This window comes from Ciconia boyciana, chromosome 9 (assembly GCF_034638445.1).
Source record: "Ciconia boyciana chromosome 9, ASM3463844v1, whole genome shotgun sequence".
Classification (NCBI taxonomy): domain Eukaryota; kingdom Metazoa; phylum Chordata; class Aves; order Ciconiiformes; family Ciconiidae; genus Ciconia; species Ciconia boyciana.
Genome location: NC_132942.1, coordinates 32,567,664 through 32,582,938, shown reverse-complemented (window position 1 = coordinate 32,582,938; position 15,275 = coordinate 32,567,664). Strand labels below are relative to the sequence as shown.

Genomic DNA, 15,275 nt, shown 5'->3' with positions numbered 1-15,275 from the left:
TACATGACATAATTTTCATTGTGCAAATTTATGATTATAAATTGAAACAGAAGTCAGGTAATCAATACTAATCATATAAGTATAATAAAATAATGTTATATACAAAGAGCAAAACAGATACGAACTCTAACAGTCTGCGAGACTGCTTAAAAGACAACAGATACCAGTAATTCTTCAGTAAGAAGAAACACTTCTGAAAAATTTCACATAGCTATTTAATCTGCCAGAAAACCTGGTCTTGAAATGTCTGCTGTTTTCCTGCAGTTTATATTAATACTTCTGATTTTCCATGAAATCATAGGTCAATAGTTCCTTTCAACTTGAACTTTTTTGCAGATCGCTCACTTGCTTTAAGCTGGAACTTGCTTCCATAGATGTAGGAAATGAATCCATCAATCTCCAAGCTAAATACGTTGTTAAGTTTGGGAACAACTGAAAATGCAAAAGGAAAGAAAGTAACAAAAGTTATGAAAAGATACTGACCTACCAGGGGATATTATTCACATGTAGACCTGAGGTTCGCCACATTTCAAGGTTTTTATGCTTTAGCAAGAGAAGAAAAATAACCAAAACTTCTAAATTTTAAACTTGAATTACTAAAGTTAGTCCTCTTTCAGGAGCATGCAGTAAGTGTTGCAGAGAACAGCTAATGTGAATCAGATGAATGAGCCATGTGTGTAATCATGTTGGGTTCGTTGGAAATGCATTTTTTTTAATTGCTCATTTCTAATGAGATACTTTTTCGGTAAGATACTGGGCTGTTACATGGTCAGTAAAGACATTGACTTGTGCCACTCTACGCAAAGAACTAAAATCACCGATATAAAACAATGTGCTCAGACTTGTAAGATGAAGAATGTGTTTAAGAAATTTCTGATTTATTCAAATTGTGAAAAGCACTGAAAAAACCCCTGTCTTATACCTTTTAATTTGTCCTCTTTAGTGATGATTTTGAAGACATGTTTAAATTCCTGTAGAATGATTCCTGTTATCCCAACATAAGAGGGGCACTTTGATTTTGTGACTGAAAGAACAGAAGTATGTATGTATTAGAAAGTTTCAATACAGGCAGTTTATTTCCTCTTCTACAGTTGCCTCATTCTAAAAACTGGTTTGCAATATTCTGAAATAATGCAATTACAGTAATAGCTGGTAAAACTTGCAGTTAATCTTTGCAACTAACACCAGGATTTTCAAGAGCAGTTGAAAGTAATTAGCATTGGTAAGTAGAGAAAGAATCCATCAACATATGATCTCAACTATGTGATTGTAGAGTTAATGATACTAAAGGGAATTAAAAATAAGCACCTCAAATATAGGAGTGTCTACTGAACTTCTGATTTTGTAGAAGAAGCCAAACAGAATACCTGTAACAATAGCTCCATGGAGATCAGCTTTTAGCAGTTTGCTCTGAACCATATGTGGTTGCCTTGAAGAAGGGGGAAAGAAAATTTTATGGAATGTTAGGTTTACAAAATATTGAAATCAAAGCTTACAGAAATAGTACATATCCTTATCAAGTAACCATGATGTTTGAAGCAGTAACTCAGTAAACCTGGAAATACCTGCTGAATCAATACCATGCTAATTTTGAAATATCGCAACTTACGTATCTGGTTTAAGTCCGTGACATAGGTCTCTGATATACTGTTTCCAGAGTTCATGCAGTGGTAGAAAGATTGTGTATCTGCAGTAAAAAGACAAGAAGTATTATACGAGAACTTAATTATCAAAAAATCTATTGCTTGATTACAGAATTAATCTGTGTTTACAACAGAGTTAAGACTAACATTTATAATTTTGCAGTCTGCTCTCATAACTTGTATCCGCTGTCATAAGCCACAACAAGCAGCAGGTTTGCTTTTATGAAAAAAGCACAAACTAAATATGCTCCTCTATCAACCCAAAATGGTGACGTGTTTTAGACGATGTGGCTATGGCTAAGGCTGAAGAGATTTCTACTCCCATACCTCCCCACTTTTACTTCATGTTAGCAACAACAGGGGCTTTGTTCAACGTGCATTAGTTTGAGGAACCTGATGCAGAATTTTGACTTTCTGTCACAGGCAGTCTAACTTCAAAACTGAAATCGGAGGTGATTGTATTTGGGTTTAATTTCTTGTTATATTTAGCTACACAAAAGGAAAAAGAACCGGTAACAAACAGAAATTAGTTTTCCAACTATACAGACAAAATAATTGTTTTCTCATGGTGAAATGCCACAAACAGAGTCTCAGACTGACTTTACGTACGAAGGGTTAGTAACCACATGTACATGCTGCTGCTTTTATGTACTTTGATCTACTTCCCACTTTTACTACACACAGAAAATATTTAAGCTCTTACCTTTGCTGTTCAGGTTCAATTTCAAAAAGACGCATTTCTCGCCTTTGCTTGGCAGTAAAACCTTTTGTTTTCTTCCTCTTTTGCTTTGTCTTTTTTTTGGAATAATGCTCAAGAACTACAGCTTTCCGACTTAATAGATCCTGGATAGCTTCATCTTTCTTTTTTGGCATACTACGCTTCAGGAAGGCATTTACAAACGCTTTGGCCTCTTCTGATCCTTGCAGCTAAAGATATTTTAAAAGATACTTTAAAATATTAAATTTTAATTAAATTAAGAACTTGCCGCTGACTAGTAGTTTTACCAGGTGGACAAATCACCATAGGAATGGGAGATCTACACAAAAGTAATAGTAAGTGGAGAATGTTCACGTGCTGAACCCTCGTGCATCCGAGGCCGAGCGCGAGCATGCAACAGCCTGCGGTTTCCTCACGTCACGTCAACTGACGCCTCCCTGAGTGAAGAAATGGCGGGTTTGGCCTTCGCTTGGACACGGCGCCTTCAAACGCTAAAGCCAAACGGAGCGGGCCGGGGAAACCGGGGCCGGCGCCCCCGCCCGCGGGAGCAAACCCACCCGCCTTCCCTTGCTTCCTCACGGGGTTTTGACACACGACTGTGTGAGAAAAGAGCAGAAACCGCCAGTCGCTCCCGGGGCAGAGCTCCGGGCGCTGCTGCCGTGGGGCCGGGGCTCCTCGGGCGGGCGGCGGTACCTGGAGGCGCAGCTCCCCCGTCTCCTCCGGCGGCAGGCGGCGGTACAGCTCCCCTGCAAGGCAGAGCGGGGAAGGGCGTCAGGCGGGGCCGCCGCGGCGCGGGCCCCCCCTCGCCCACCGGTGCTCACCCTCCATGGCGGCAGCCACCGGCGCTTCCGGCGCAGGTGGTGACGACAGCGGAGGCGACGTGCGCCTGCGCAGAGCCCCGGTTCCCAGGGGTGGCCGCCAGGCGGCGCCCGCGCCTGGCCGCCCCTGAAGGGCGCGGGGCGGGGGGAGGGGCCGTCGTGCTTGTTGGGCGGGCTCGTAACGGGGGAAATAAACAACAAGCAGTTTTTTTCTTTAACCATTACGTGCTAAAAACGCCTCACGGCAGTTCCCGGAGCATGTAAAGCTCGCAGGGCCTCTCGGAGGCCCAAAGGCGGGTGCAGGCCTGTGAGGATGGCGCGGCGATGGCCCGACCAGCCCGGGAACAGGAGCTCAGGCCATGGGCGCTGCTTGAACCCGGGTTTCGGACTCAAAGAAGCCCACTGAAAATAACCTGAACACAGTCCCGTATCCGACATCCGGCCTCGGCTCCCCCGGTGAGCTGTGTGGGCGCGTAGGCAGCTGCCGGCAGTGCGGAGGCCCTGGGTGAGGGGGAGCCCGGCCCTCTCCCTCTGGCCTTGCCTGACATCTGCGTGACAGCGTCGTAAGGGACAGGGGTGTCGAAACCTTCTCAGCAAACGGGAGCCAAAAAAAGGGGGGGAAATTGCTAGATTCTGCGTGCTAAAACGCTTTTATAGAGAGTTTTTACTACTCAGAGTATCAAAAGAAATACCATCTTGTTACCATCTCCCCAGCTGCTGGTTAGGGTTAGGGTAGTAAATCCCAGCCTTAACCTCAAATTTCAGAGGCTGCAGTGCTGGAGGTAACCAAGACCCCTGTGTGTCTGGGGAAGAGGAGCCTCCCTGCATGTACCAGTGTTTCTGGGTTATTGCCTAACATGGCTGGCACCGGGGTCCCTCATAAATCACAAACTGTGCCAGACTCTGGTTTAGAGGGAAGCCATCGCTAAGATCAAAATCCAAAGAAAAGAATGTAAAACAGGGAAGTGACATTGCTTATCACAACTATGAGGTTCTACAAAGGGGGAAGCTGTGGCCAGGGTAGATTGTTAAATTAGCCATTTAGATTAAGCTAGATAGGGACCGCTTAATACCTTTAATGTCTGTTAGGTGTCTGAACAGTCATGTTACTATTATTATGCAAGTCACAGGTTTATTTTGGCAGAGATCAGGATGCAAAATTAACATTATTTCTCACCAGAGTCAAAGAAGCAGTCTTACAAAATGCAATCTGGCTATTATTTCTCTTTTATACTAAGAAATTCTCTGACTTGGGAGAGTAAGTTGAGCACCATGTATTTCAGTTACTATCATGGGGAAATTTCTTTTAAAAAAGTCTTGTCATCATACCTTCTGTAATGCAGGCCACCTCACTTTCTCTAGTCATCCACCACTTTGGTATGATCATGTACACTTGGAGCAGACAAGTCTGTTGTTCCAGTATTGATTTGTTAGCATCCTTCCCATAGCAACAGCATTGCTTTAGAGTCTGGACACTTGTGACGGGCAGCCTGGACACGTCAACCCTCACTTCTCCCTCATCCTGCAATTGCTCCCACCAGGGATGCTGGGACATCTATTCCCACCTTTCCATCCTGCAGCCCCCTCACCTTCCTCCTTTTGTTGCCTCATTTGATCTCCCCTGCCCAGGATTTACAAATGTGGTGCTGGAGCCAGCCACTGCCTGAGCTCCCCAGGCTGTGGGCAGGCACCGGCCCGCTCTGCCCCCCGCCAAAGTTCTTCCCATCCCACTTCTCTTGGTAGGAGGGAGGGTTTTTTTCCTAGTCCCAGCCTGTCCTTCAAGGTCTCTCCAGCCATAGCCCTCGCTGCCGTTGCAGGTACCCGCTCCCATTCAGCTGTTGCCAGTAGCTAACAGCGTGTCAAATGCTACAGTACCGTGCCTGTACTTGCGCATCCAGCAACATGAGATCTTTGTTTAAAATCTGTCCCTGTGTTTCTAGCAATCAAGGTCAAAAAATCAGGAAGATGCCGCTCGCTGTGGGGTTTACCTCCTCTGGGATGTCGCTGCCCCTTTCCTCCTGGGACAGGACAAAGTCCCGCTCGCTGTACAAGACAGAGGTACCTTGAAACCAGAGCAGCCAATTCCTTTTCCCTGCCAGCCTAGTCCCAACTCATGCTGCCCTCTGCTCGGACATGATGGTTCTCCAAATAGAGAAGAGGTTTATATTCTTGTCACGGGGGGATATTGGCATAGCAGATAATTAAGCACTGCTTGGTAAAGGGTACTTTTAGGGAGCAAGTTACTGAGACAGGGTATAGGAAACACAATGATTTCGTTGAGTGCTGCTGTGGAGCACAAAGGCACTAAAGTGATCCCTAACAGGGAATGAAATTGTAGATCTCTCTGTATGTGTGTAAAGGAAAAAGGGCTGCTCTCTGCAGAGTATTAAGTGTAAGTGCCGATTGGTTTGTATCACAGACCTCCTGGCAGTTAAGTACATTGCCACAGCAAGCAGATCTCTTGGTTTTACAAAGCATGGACTCCTTGAGTTGTCATTGCTACTAAGAAAAGATCAATTTTCATGAATGGAGTACCAGGATAAGCGCTATAGGTCTTTAGGGCCATATGAGTGCTCCTTCACTGGATTTATGCTGCAATTCCTAGGGCACTTCAGGGATTAATAGTCAAATCAGTGTTGGTGGTGCTGGTGTCATAAATCCAATGATCCAGGCTAAACTGGTGCCTGGGGAAGCCAGTCTCTTCCAACAGCTCTACATCTTCATTTCCCAATTTATCTTCAGATATAATGTCTGAGGGAGCGAGATCAGCGCGTTAGTGTGTGTCCCAGCAAGAAGGCTCCGCCTCAGGAGTTGAGACTCCCATCACATAAACATGAAAAAGAATAGGCGAGAACCAGAGAATAGGCAAAGACAGTTTGTAGATAAGAAAGAGAAGGCTCAGAGAAATGAGGAAAGGTGGGTAAAATGTGAATATAAAATGAGGTGGAAATATGCAAACAAAATAATTATAATGCGTGTTTCCGAACGTGCAGCATCACCCGCTCCGCCTGTCTTAATGTCTTAGACTTTTGAAGCTTTTTACTTCAAGTAAATCACCTTGGAATGGGTTTATAGTGATATAAATCCCGAATATATATCATTAATACAAAGTTACAGGTGCCGACGTTGGCATTTCTTATTCTATTAAATCTATGTATGGCTTTATTTATTGCTCTCTAAAAATAATAATAATAAGAAAAACCTATGCAAAAATCCAGCATTGAAGCAATCTAACCGTGTGCACTAGGGGGCCGTATTGCTGTACCTGTAGGTACTGTTGAATTACAGTGATGGGGAAAAACGTGTGCAGGCCAGGCTAGGTAACCACGGTGTCCTGGGGAAAGCTGAGTGAATGTGGGAGCAATTATAGAAAGAGCTGCATATCGACAGTCACAGAAAGCTAAAACTTGAGATGCAGTATGACCAAAGATGGTAATTACAGATATTTGTGTGACACAAGAATAGAAGGTCAGTGTTTTTTTAAAAAAGAGTAATTATGAACCGAAGCGAGAGATGAGCAGAAGTGCGTGAAGTTAACCGATGGGTGTAAAAAGTGACTGGGCTGTCATCACTGTTATACTTTTGCTGATTGTCATTGATACAAGAAATAAATACCTTAATTCTCTAGGACTGTCTTAGCAAGCATTGGAGCTCTCAAGATCAATACAGTTTATTCCTCTTGGCCAAATTGTATTAGCAGCTGAACTTGGTCCCTGGGGACGGCTGTACTGGTGAGAATAATTTCCATTTAAAACCCTCTGATCTGATTTCCTCCATCCAAATATCAAGCTGCTAATACAATTTCCACCCCCTTTCCCACAGTTGCGCTGAAGCGGCGTGCAGCCGGCCTGCCTAAGTCCCCCGGCTGTCCCGCCGCCTCCTGCCTGCGTCTCCCTGCCCCTCCGCAGCTGCCTTCTCCCCCTCCTGCCCACATCTCCTTTCGGCCTGGCGGGGAGCGAGCGCAGGGCCGCTCCCTGCCAGCATTTTTAGGGCACCTTGGCTGACCGTGCCCTGCACAGCTGGCTTCCTCCTAGCTCTGGCTGTGCGGTGTCAGGGCGGTGCTGGTGATGCTGGTGGTGCTGGTGTGCGGTAGGTTTCCAGGGATTCGGTACTCACGGTTCCCTGCAAAAACCAGCTCAGGAAGGGGTGGTGTCTGGGGGGTGGCGGTGGGCAGGCAGGGTGAGAACTGCCGTTCGGCCCGGTGGGTAGACAGAGTATTTGATGTTAGCAGCTCCAGTTTTCATTTCATGTCAGTGTAGGTTTACTAGAGGAAAGTTTGTCAGTTTTGTGTGTGGAAGCCCAAACTCTTGCGTTACGGGTTTGGCTGACCCATTTTAGACAGCTGTAGCTGGTTAATGAGTGTCATCTGTTGAGGTACCCTGTATCCCACAAATGTTTCTTTTCCATACATTTTTCCCTAAATTTTTCTGCTTTATCAGCTTGTCTTTAACTTGTGGATCAGGATGAGACATGCCCCCCCCCCCCAGCTGATAAACTATTCTTTCCAGCTGAAGGTTCATTATTTCCTTACAGTCCTGGCTCCTTGCCATCTGAAATTGCAGATACCACTTCAGGGTGAACAAAAAAGAGTGGCTTTTCTGTGTGGGAAGAAACCAAGTGGATGGTGTTTGGAAACACCATCCAAATATATCTTGGTGGCACAGAAGTCAGAAGGCAAATAAGAATCCAAAAATGTTTTCAGAAAAGTCCAGCGATTTAAAAGCCAAGTTTTAAAGCGCAAACAAAGGTACCAGTAGCTTTGGCGGAGGGCTGCAGGCAGGAACCCGGGCCCTGCCGCTGCGGCTGCTCTCGCCAGAGGCCAGACCCAACCAGGATGGCTGCCTGCCTGCCTGCCTGCCTGCCTTGCCTGCCTGCCTGCCTGCCTTGCCTGCCTGCCGTGCCTGCCTGCCGTGCCTGCCTGCCTGCCTGCCTTACCTGCCTGCCTTGCCTGCCTTACCTGCCTGCCTTGCCTGCCTGCCTGCCTTGCCTGCCTGCCTTGCCTGCCTGCCTGCCTTGCCTGCCTGCCTTGCCTGCCTGCCTGCTTGCCTTGCCTGCCTGCCTTGCCTGCCTGCCTGCCTGCCTTGCCTGCCTGCCTTGCCTGCCTGCCTGCCTTGCCTGCCTGCCTTGCCTGCCTTGCCTGCCTGCCTTGCCTGCCTTGCCTGCCTGCCTGCCTGCCTTGCCTGCCTGCCTGCCTGCTTGCCTTGCCTGCCTGCCTTGCCTGCCTGCCTGCCTGCCTTGCCTGCCTGCTGCTGTCTGCTGAGTGCTGCCTGCTGTGAATTCCCTATACGTGTTTCTGCCTGTTGTTACAGTTCACGTTACAGTTCACGTTCCAAGTCTAAATTTAAAAATTGGTTCCTCTTTTGGAAGAAATTTGCCTGTTTGCTGCTTTTTTTGGCAGATGTGACTCCAGTTCTCCCATACACCAACCTCCTCTGCACCACAGTAGAATTATGAGGGGAAAGAGGATTTTGAAGGCATTCAGTTTCATCACAAGTTAAGGAGGCCACTTTTTTAAACGCCAATATATTCTTGTATCAAAATAAGAAATGATATCCTTCTTAAAATATAAAAAATATGAGCGACCCTAGAATACCTGGAGATAACTACTGCACACTAGAACTACCCAGCCTTGCCTCGCAGAGCAGCGCTAACAAAGCAACACTTGCTCCCCAAAACAGTAACGAGGAGTTGGTAAGCTGAGGCTTTGGCAGCTGATGTTTGGTTTCCCTGCGTGCTGAGATCACGTATGATCCAAACCCACATCAGGATGACAGACACCACTGCTGCTCCTGAACAGCTTGTATTTTCTAATTCAAACCAGCATTCTGCATTCATGTATTATTCCATGACAGTCTGTCTGACAGTCATTACTTTTGCTGTTCTTTGAGTCTCGTTTAGATCTTGTTGAATATTTTATTTTAAAACATAATTAACATTGGCTTATGTGTGATAGGGATGTATGATGCAAAATGAGTATTAAAAATGATAAATTGGAAAGTAATAATCGTCATCAGAGCTATAGCAGATTGGACAGTTTACCGTATTTCATTTGGTTTTGGTTAAACTACATAAAATTAACATAATTCATTGACATTTAAAAAGAATACAAATAAAAAGGTTTTAGGCTCAAAAATCAATTATGTTGGATTTTCATCATAAACTGTTTAGACTTTTTTCTAGAAAAGGGTTGTCAAGTTCTGCAAGCCTGCGCAACATGGTTTGGTTGTCTTGACTTGGCACTTTACCCATGGTAAGTAGGTTTCGGCCAAAAATATGTTATGGGTACTGCATGTTACTATTTGTAACAGAGCGCAATAGCAAAATGATACCTCGAAGAGCTTCCTGCTGCGGTACTGCGGCTGCTGCAGTATTTGCGCATCCCTGTCAGCCTGGGAGCTTCCTCTGGTCACCCCAGACCTCCTGCACAGCCAGGCCACCCACACGCTCACAGACCACACACAGTGAGCTCCTGACCATGAACAAGAGTTTTACATATGCTGTGTGTAACTCAGCCTCAGGGCTCTGGAGTGAGACGAAGCAGTTTTTACTAGGACTAAGTCGACAGGAAGGAAGAGGCACTTTTCGCACAAGGCTTACGTTAAAATAATTTATGTTTCCCTGAAGCATCTTTTTCCCGGGCAGTGCTTAAGCGCTAACTGCTTGGGTCAGAGTCCGGGCAGAGGGCACTCCAGCTCAGGGGGCTCTCGCCGGGACCACGGGGCTGCTCCTGCCGCCCCGACCCACGAAGGAGCAGGAGGCTCCCGCCGAGCAGGGCAGTGTCTGCAGCGCAGCCGCCTCCTGCGCAGCCCGCAGTCAGCAGGTGCTTCATGCCAAACAGCCAGCGTGCCTGGAGTTAGGGACTAGGATGACATCCCAAGGAAGCTGAAAAGGTTCATTAATTAAACAGACACAAATTTCTCATTTCTCCTCTGTAATGAGGCGTCTTCTTAAAGGCATCACTATCAGCAAGGCCCTGTTCCTGCCAGACTCTTTTGAAGCAACACATTTAGACTGTCAGGAGTGAACCATTCTTTTTAATAAAGTTAATCAGCTTGCGCTCTCCTTGTCCAAGAGATGCATTGCTGAGTCCACACACACGAAGGCCTCATCTGCCGAGGCATCCCGTAGCTTCAGGTCGCACTGGTTTGAACGTGTCTGTCACAACACGCCGCGCCAGGCGAGTCCTGCCCATGGGATCTGTGTGTCTCCATGAATCCAGGTAGTGCGACCCAGGGAAAAACAAGTGGGAACTATTTGTCTGATCGGGCTGAATGAGTCCCACGATGTCCCTTTTGCCACAGTCAACACCTGAACTAGCAGCGTCCTGAGCTGCTGCCTGAGGCAGTAAGAGAGAATAGCTGCTTCACCCAGCGTTATGGAGTGGTGCGTAGTCACACAGGTCACGCATAACCCATAACACTGGCTGTGACTATGCCGGTAATGCACGTAGGCAGCATTTTTTTTTTTAATGTTCCTTGTATCTACATTAGCTTTTTATTAACCAGTTATAGAGGCATTGGTGACAATATAAAGTGTGGCCCAAACCGTCAGGAGGAATTCAGGCAGATCCCCCTCACTGGACTGCAATGGAGGGCACCGAGCCATGTGCTCGGGAGTCTCTCGGCATTTCCACGTGAAGTTTTCATCCATGGGCGGATGAAAAGTAGTCGCAGCATCTAAGGGTTTTGACTCCCACTGCAGGCCAGGTCTTTGTGAACAGTGGTCAGGGTGGTCAGCTGCTCGCACAGAGCTAGCCGGGAGGCTTTCAGCTCCCTGTCCGTAATCTGGTTTCTTCTGAACTGCAGGTGTGTGGTGGGGCAGTGAGGGGGTTAATGCTGCTGGATTGCTTTGATAATTGAAAAAAAAAAGCAGCTCATCCAAAGGCAACCAAAAAAACCTCTGTTTGAGATCAGTGCTCTAGTAAGTGCCTTTTAAAGAAACAATAACCTGGTGCAATAGAAAATATTTTGTCCATCTCTTCAGTAGAAATCTGATAAACCACGGATAGAGGCAGGTGTCCAAGGAGATAAAAGTAATAAATGCGCCTGCAGTTCTGGAGTGAGCTAGCCTGTCAGGTGGTAATTAAATGAAAGGCCCTCTCAGGAAATGCTGGAAGGTAATAGATATACATGGAGATGCCAATTCATTTGCCTCAGCAATATATGTTAATTTTAGCATGAGAATAATTTATACAATTTGCAGTGGGACAAAATGGCAGGGGTGGGAGGGGGAGAGCTTTCATCCTGCCAGTGATTATTTCAGGTGGTAGAGATTATTAAGCACCTTATACTTCTTAAAAACAGAACAGTGGGTGAAAATGGGAGAGGGAAAATGTTCAATTTAAGCAGATTCTCTCAACAGAATTAACTAATCACGGACTTATAACTGACCTGAACCACACTTGCAGACAGCTGCTTGGGATCCTTTGCTTTGCCACAGCTCAGTAAGTGCAGAGCCCTAGTTAGCAAATAGCTTGAGCTTGAGCCACTCTGTGCTGGTGTGGCTTAAAAGGATTGCTAAGAGTTAGACGAGTGTGACATTAGGAGTGCCGCAGTGGTGGATCGCACCTACAGAAGAACAGTGGTTATTCGAGGCTACGGTGAGCTCACAGCTGCTTTGGTAGGTGCACGGAGGAGCTGCAGGAAAGGACTGACTTGTATGTAAAAGCGCGCTGGTGATCACAGAACTGCACGTGCTGTCTGGGCTCGGGGCAATGAGTCTCTGCTCAGGGCCACGTCGGCTTTAGCCATGTGGCACTTACTGTTGACAGAGCTGCCCAGCTCCTTCTGGTTTGTGGTTGTCCTGTTCTGGAAGAAAACTAATTCTGAGGCCAGACAGACATGGAAGTGGGGAGATGTTCACCCGCTGCAGAAGGCAGTGAGGGGACTGTGACCCCGCTGTGCACATGGGCGGGGTGTGTTTGTGCGTTACGGTCCCTCTCTGAGGTCATTTTGGACCCTTGTGTCCAGTTTCAATCATATTTGCCACAGCCATCAAGCTCTCGTGTAACATCCCTACGGCTCTCATGCACGCATTAGAGGATAGCTATGCCATTAACATTGCACGCTCTTCCCTGCGGTGAATCCGGAGCTGCCGGGGCTTGCTGGTGGTGCGTGCCACCGCACAGGCCCTCCACCACCGGCAGCACAAGGTTCTGCTGGGTGCGCGGTGCTTGTAGAAATGAGGCCCCGATTCACACTTCCAAGTGTGGCGTTAGGGGCATGACTATGGGTGTTTCAGCTCTGAAACACACACTGCAGCACAGCAGGCTTCTTTCTAAAAAAATCCTCTGATCTGTAAAATTATCAGCATTGAGGCAGCAGAAGGCAAAGCAGATTTTCCTTTATTTTCTTCTGCCTTGGAGGAGGAATACTCGCTTGCCCTTCAGTGTGATTTCAGCCCATTTACCAACACTTCCTTCTGAATTTCAGACCTACGTTTTGGAACAGTCACAATCAAGAAGTATTTCTTTTCAGAGCCTGGAGCAGTCAGCGCAAGGGTAAAGTTTAACAAAAAGAATAGTTCCAGCTGAATTCACATTGTGAAATTACAGGCCCATTTAAAGCAAAATAGAAATGGTGGCAGGTCAGGGTCAGGGAAGGAAGATAATGACATCTGCTGCCAAGCGCATCCAACAACTGTCTTCAAATTCTTAAGTTTTTATAGGTCATTTTTCTTTTCTTTGTATAATTATGCAAAAGAATAGAATGAAAAAAAATGTACTACATGCTGAAAGCAAGCTCGAGGCTTGCTCAGGGATTGCAAGTGGAGACATTCTAAATGGTGTCTCAAACGCTGACGGATTTCAGAGCGATGGGCTCTGTCCTTCCTGTCGTGGACCAGGATGGAGGTCTGTGACCTTCCTGCCCGCACACGTGTCCCCAGGGGATGTCCCCCTGCGCAGCTGGCCAGGGCAGGGCCCCGCAGGGGCGTGATGCCCACGAGGGCTGGCCCTGGCTGCACACTCCGTGCTTCGCAGCAATTGCCCTGGTCCCGCAGAAGTCACCTCAATCCCTTTTGTTCCAGACTGCAGCTGTCAAAATGCACATTTTTTCATGGGAAAGAGGGTTGCTACCAGCTTTTCATAATAGTACTTTAAATGTAGTTTGCTCTTGCCACTCTTGCTGAAGAGACTGGCTTCTACGGCTCCTCCCAGGCACTGCTGTGGCGTCCTTCTGCCCCTGCTCCCAGGGCTCCCCATTAGCGTTACCCTAACACCGGGAGGAGAGCTAGAAACAAACCCGGGAATATTTTGTAAGTCCGACCTGTATCAGCCCTGTGTGTTTGCCTGTAAGAGCTGTGGGAGACGTGGAGGAGTCAGGAGAGCCCGTTTCACTACGGGAAGGGCTCCTGTGCCAGGGAGATCGTCTTAATGAAGCCCTCCCTATTGCCTGAGGAGTTACCTGTGGCCCTTTGAGATTACCAGAGAGGCTTCCAGAGATTTTAAGAGACTTTGGGGCATGCCTCAGTGTATCTCTGTCTGGACACTGGTGAATCCTATTGAGCCCTTCCATAACCCTGGCATTTAAACAGAGATCGCGTTTAGAGTTGTCCTCTTCTTACAACTTAAAACAACCAAAAAGATAGAAATAATAATTTCCCACATCGTCTTGCATGTAAAAATACCAGCCTCCACAGCTGCCCCCATTTTTGCTGCCCACACAGACCTGTGGGGTCAATTCTGGGGGGTAGAAAACAGGGATGTTCAAGTTGCCAGTGAAGATATATTCCCTGCAGACTGCAGCTCAAATTCTGCTCTGGCTTGGTAACACCAAGAAATTTTCCTACTTTGAACAGAGGTGATGAACGAACAAACCAGCTGGAGCCCTTGTTCTCCCTGAGCATCTCCACAGGCGTTTCCACGGGCGGCTTTGAGCGCGCCTTCAGACACAGCACGGCACTCGCTGCTGCTCCACTCCCAGGTCCGGGTGCTGCCAAGAGCTCCGAGATTAAAACTAGCTGAGCATCCCACACAGCAACGTGATTTACTAAACCATTAAGATATTGGGTCAGCTTTGTAAATCATTTTAATTATTTCACTAAACAGGTTGTGGAAATAGATCAATAGAAAATATGGCATTTAGGCTTACAATGCTGTGCATTCATTATGGGAAAGAAATTATATTAACTGATTTAGGAGCTAATAATAACTGAAAATAACAATTTAATGGAAGCCTTCCAATCCTGCACTTGGAAAGCAGGATACAGCTATACACAGTCTACCCATTTTAATCTCAGTCAAGTATACATAGCAATTTTTCCACTCTCAGAGAAATGTCAGTCAAGTACAAGTAACTTGCAGACTTTCAGCATCCCATAAATTACATTATAATAAAACAAAACCAAAGAAACTGTCAACAACCATTTTTACATACTGGCAGGGTCACACGAGCGAGGCACATGAAAAATAAGAAAATATATTGCAATATAACAAAGTGGAGGTGTTGCACAGCAGGGGCTATTTTCCACTTGCAATTGCTGTTTCCATGAGACCATGGTTTGCGCTGCTGGGCTTGAAGGGCACTCACTTCTCTCTAAAATGTTGTGGTTTTGTCTCAAACATCTGAATACTAAATATATGCTATATGCATGAAATATATATAAAGAGAGAGGGAGGAAAACAAACCAGAAAAACCTAATCTCTCCTGTGCCCCAAAAGCCAAGCGTCACCATTCAGTAGCTGGGGTCAGCATTGCTCTATTACAACTGTTTTACTGTAGCTAAACTAAATTTGGTTCGCTGTGTCCTGGTTTTCTTAATGCATGCACGATAGTCACCTGTGCTGTTAAAATACTTTCTCCTGAAATAAGCTGCACATTGTGACTATTGAATGCCTTATTGGCCATCGAGGAACTACGCTGAACCAAGCAGGCACGACTGTGGGCAGAATTTAAGCTGCAATCAGATAGTGCACCCATGTCGCCTGCTTGTTTGAAAGCCTGCAGCCTCCTGATAGGCAGTTGTCACATCAGCTATCTCCACTCTGGTTTGCAGGCAGAGTTAAGCTTTTCTTTAAGCCCTCAGGCTAGATAGCATTTGAATTATGCACTTCATTGCACCTCAATTAGCTAGGGATGCATAGCGAAAATCATTATC

The 15,275-nt window shown here is 46.5% G+C and overlaps 1 protein-coding gene across 1 annotated transcript; it reads right to left on the bottom strand.

The window, feature by feature from the left end:
• Positions 1 to 9: 9 nt before the first annotated feature.
• POP4 (POP4 homolog, ribonuclease P/MRP subunit) lies at positions 10 to 3,242 on the bottom strand. The gene is made up of 7 exons (XM_072873403.1): positions 3,183 to 3,242; positions 3,055 to 3,107; positions 2,347 to 2,570; positions 1,610 to 1,687; positions 1,368 to 1,429; positions 923 to 1,024; positions 10 to 432 (listed from the first exon to the last, which is right to left on the bottom strand). Exons 1-7 carry the CDS (start codon positions 3,187 to 3,189, stop codon positions 296 to 298), a joined length of 663 nt encoding a protein of 220 aa, XP_072729504.1. The 5' UTR covers positions 3,190 to 3,242; the 3' UTR covers positions 10 to 295.
• Positions 3,243 to 15,275: the final 12,033 nt, after the last annotated feature.

Bases quoted from the DNA above. Each gene is read 5' to 3' on its own strand.
- POP4 (XM_072873403.1), bottom strand. The intron at 1,430-1,609 runs GTAAGTTGCGAT...CCCTTCTTCAAG, and splicing joins CACGGACTTAAACCAGATAC to GCAACCACATATGGTTCAGA. The intron at 1,025-1,367 runs GTATTCTGTTTG...CTGTTCTTTCAG, and splicing joins CCATGGAGCTATTGTTACAG to TCACAAAATCAAAGTGCCCC.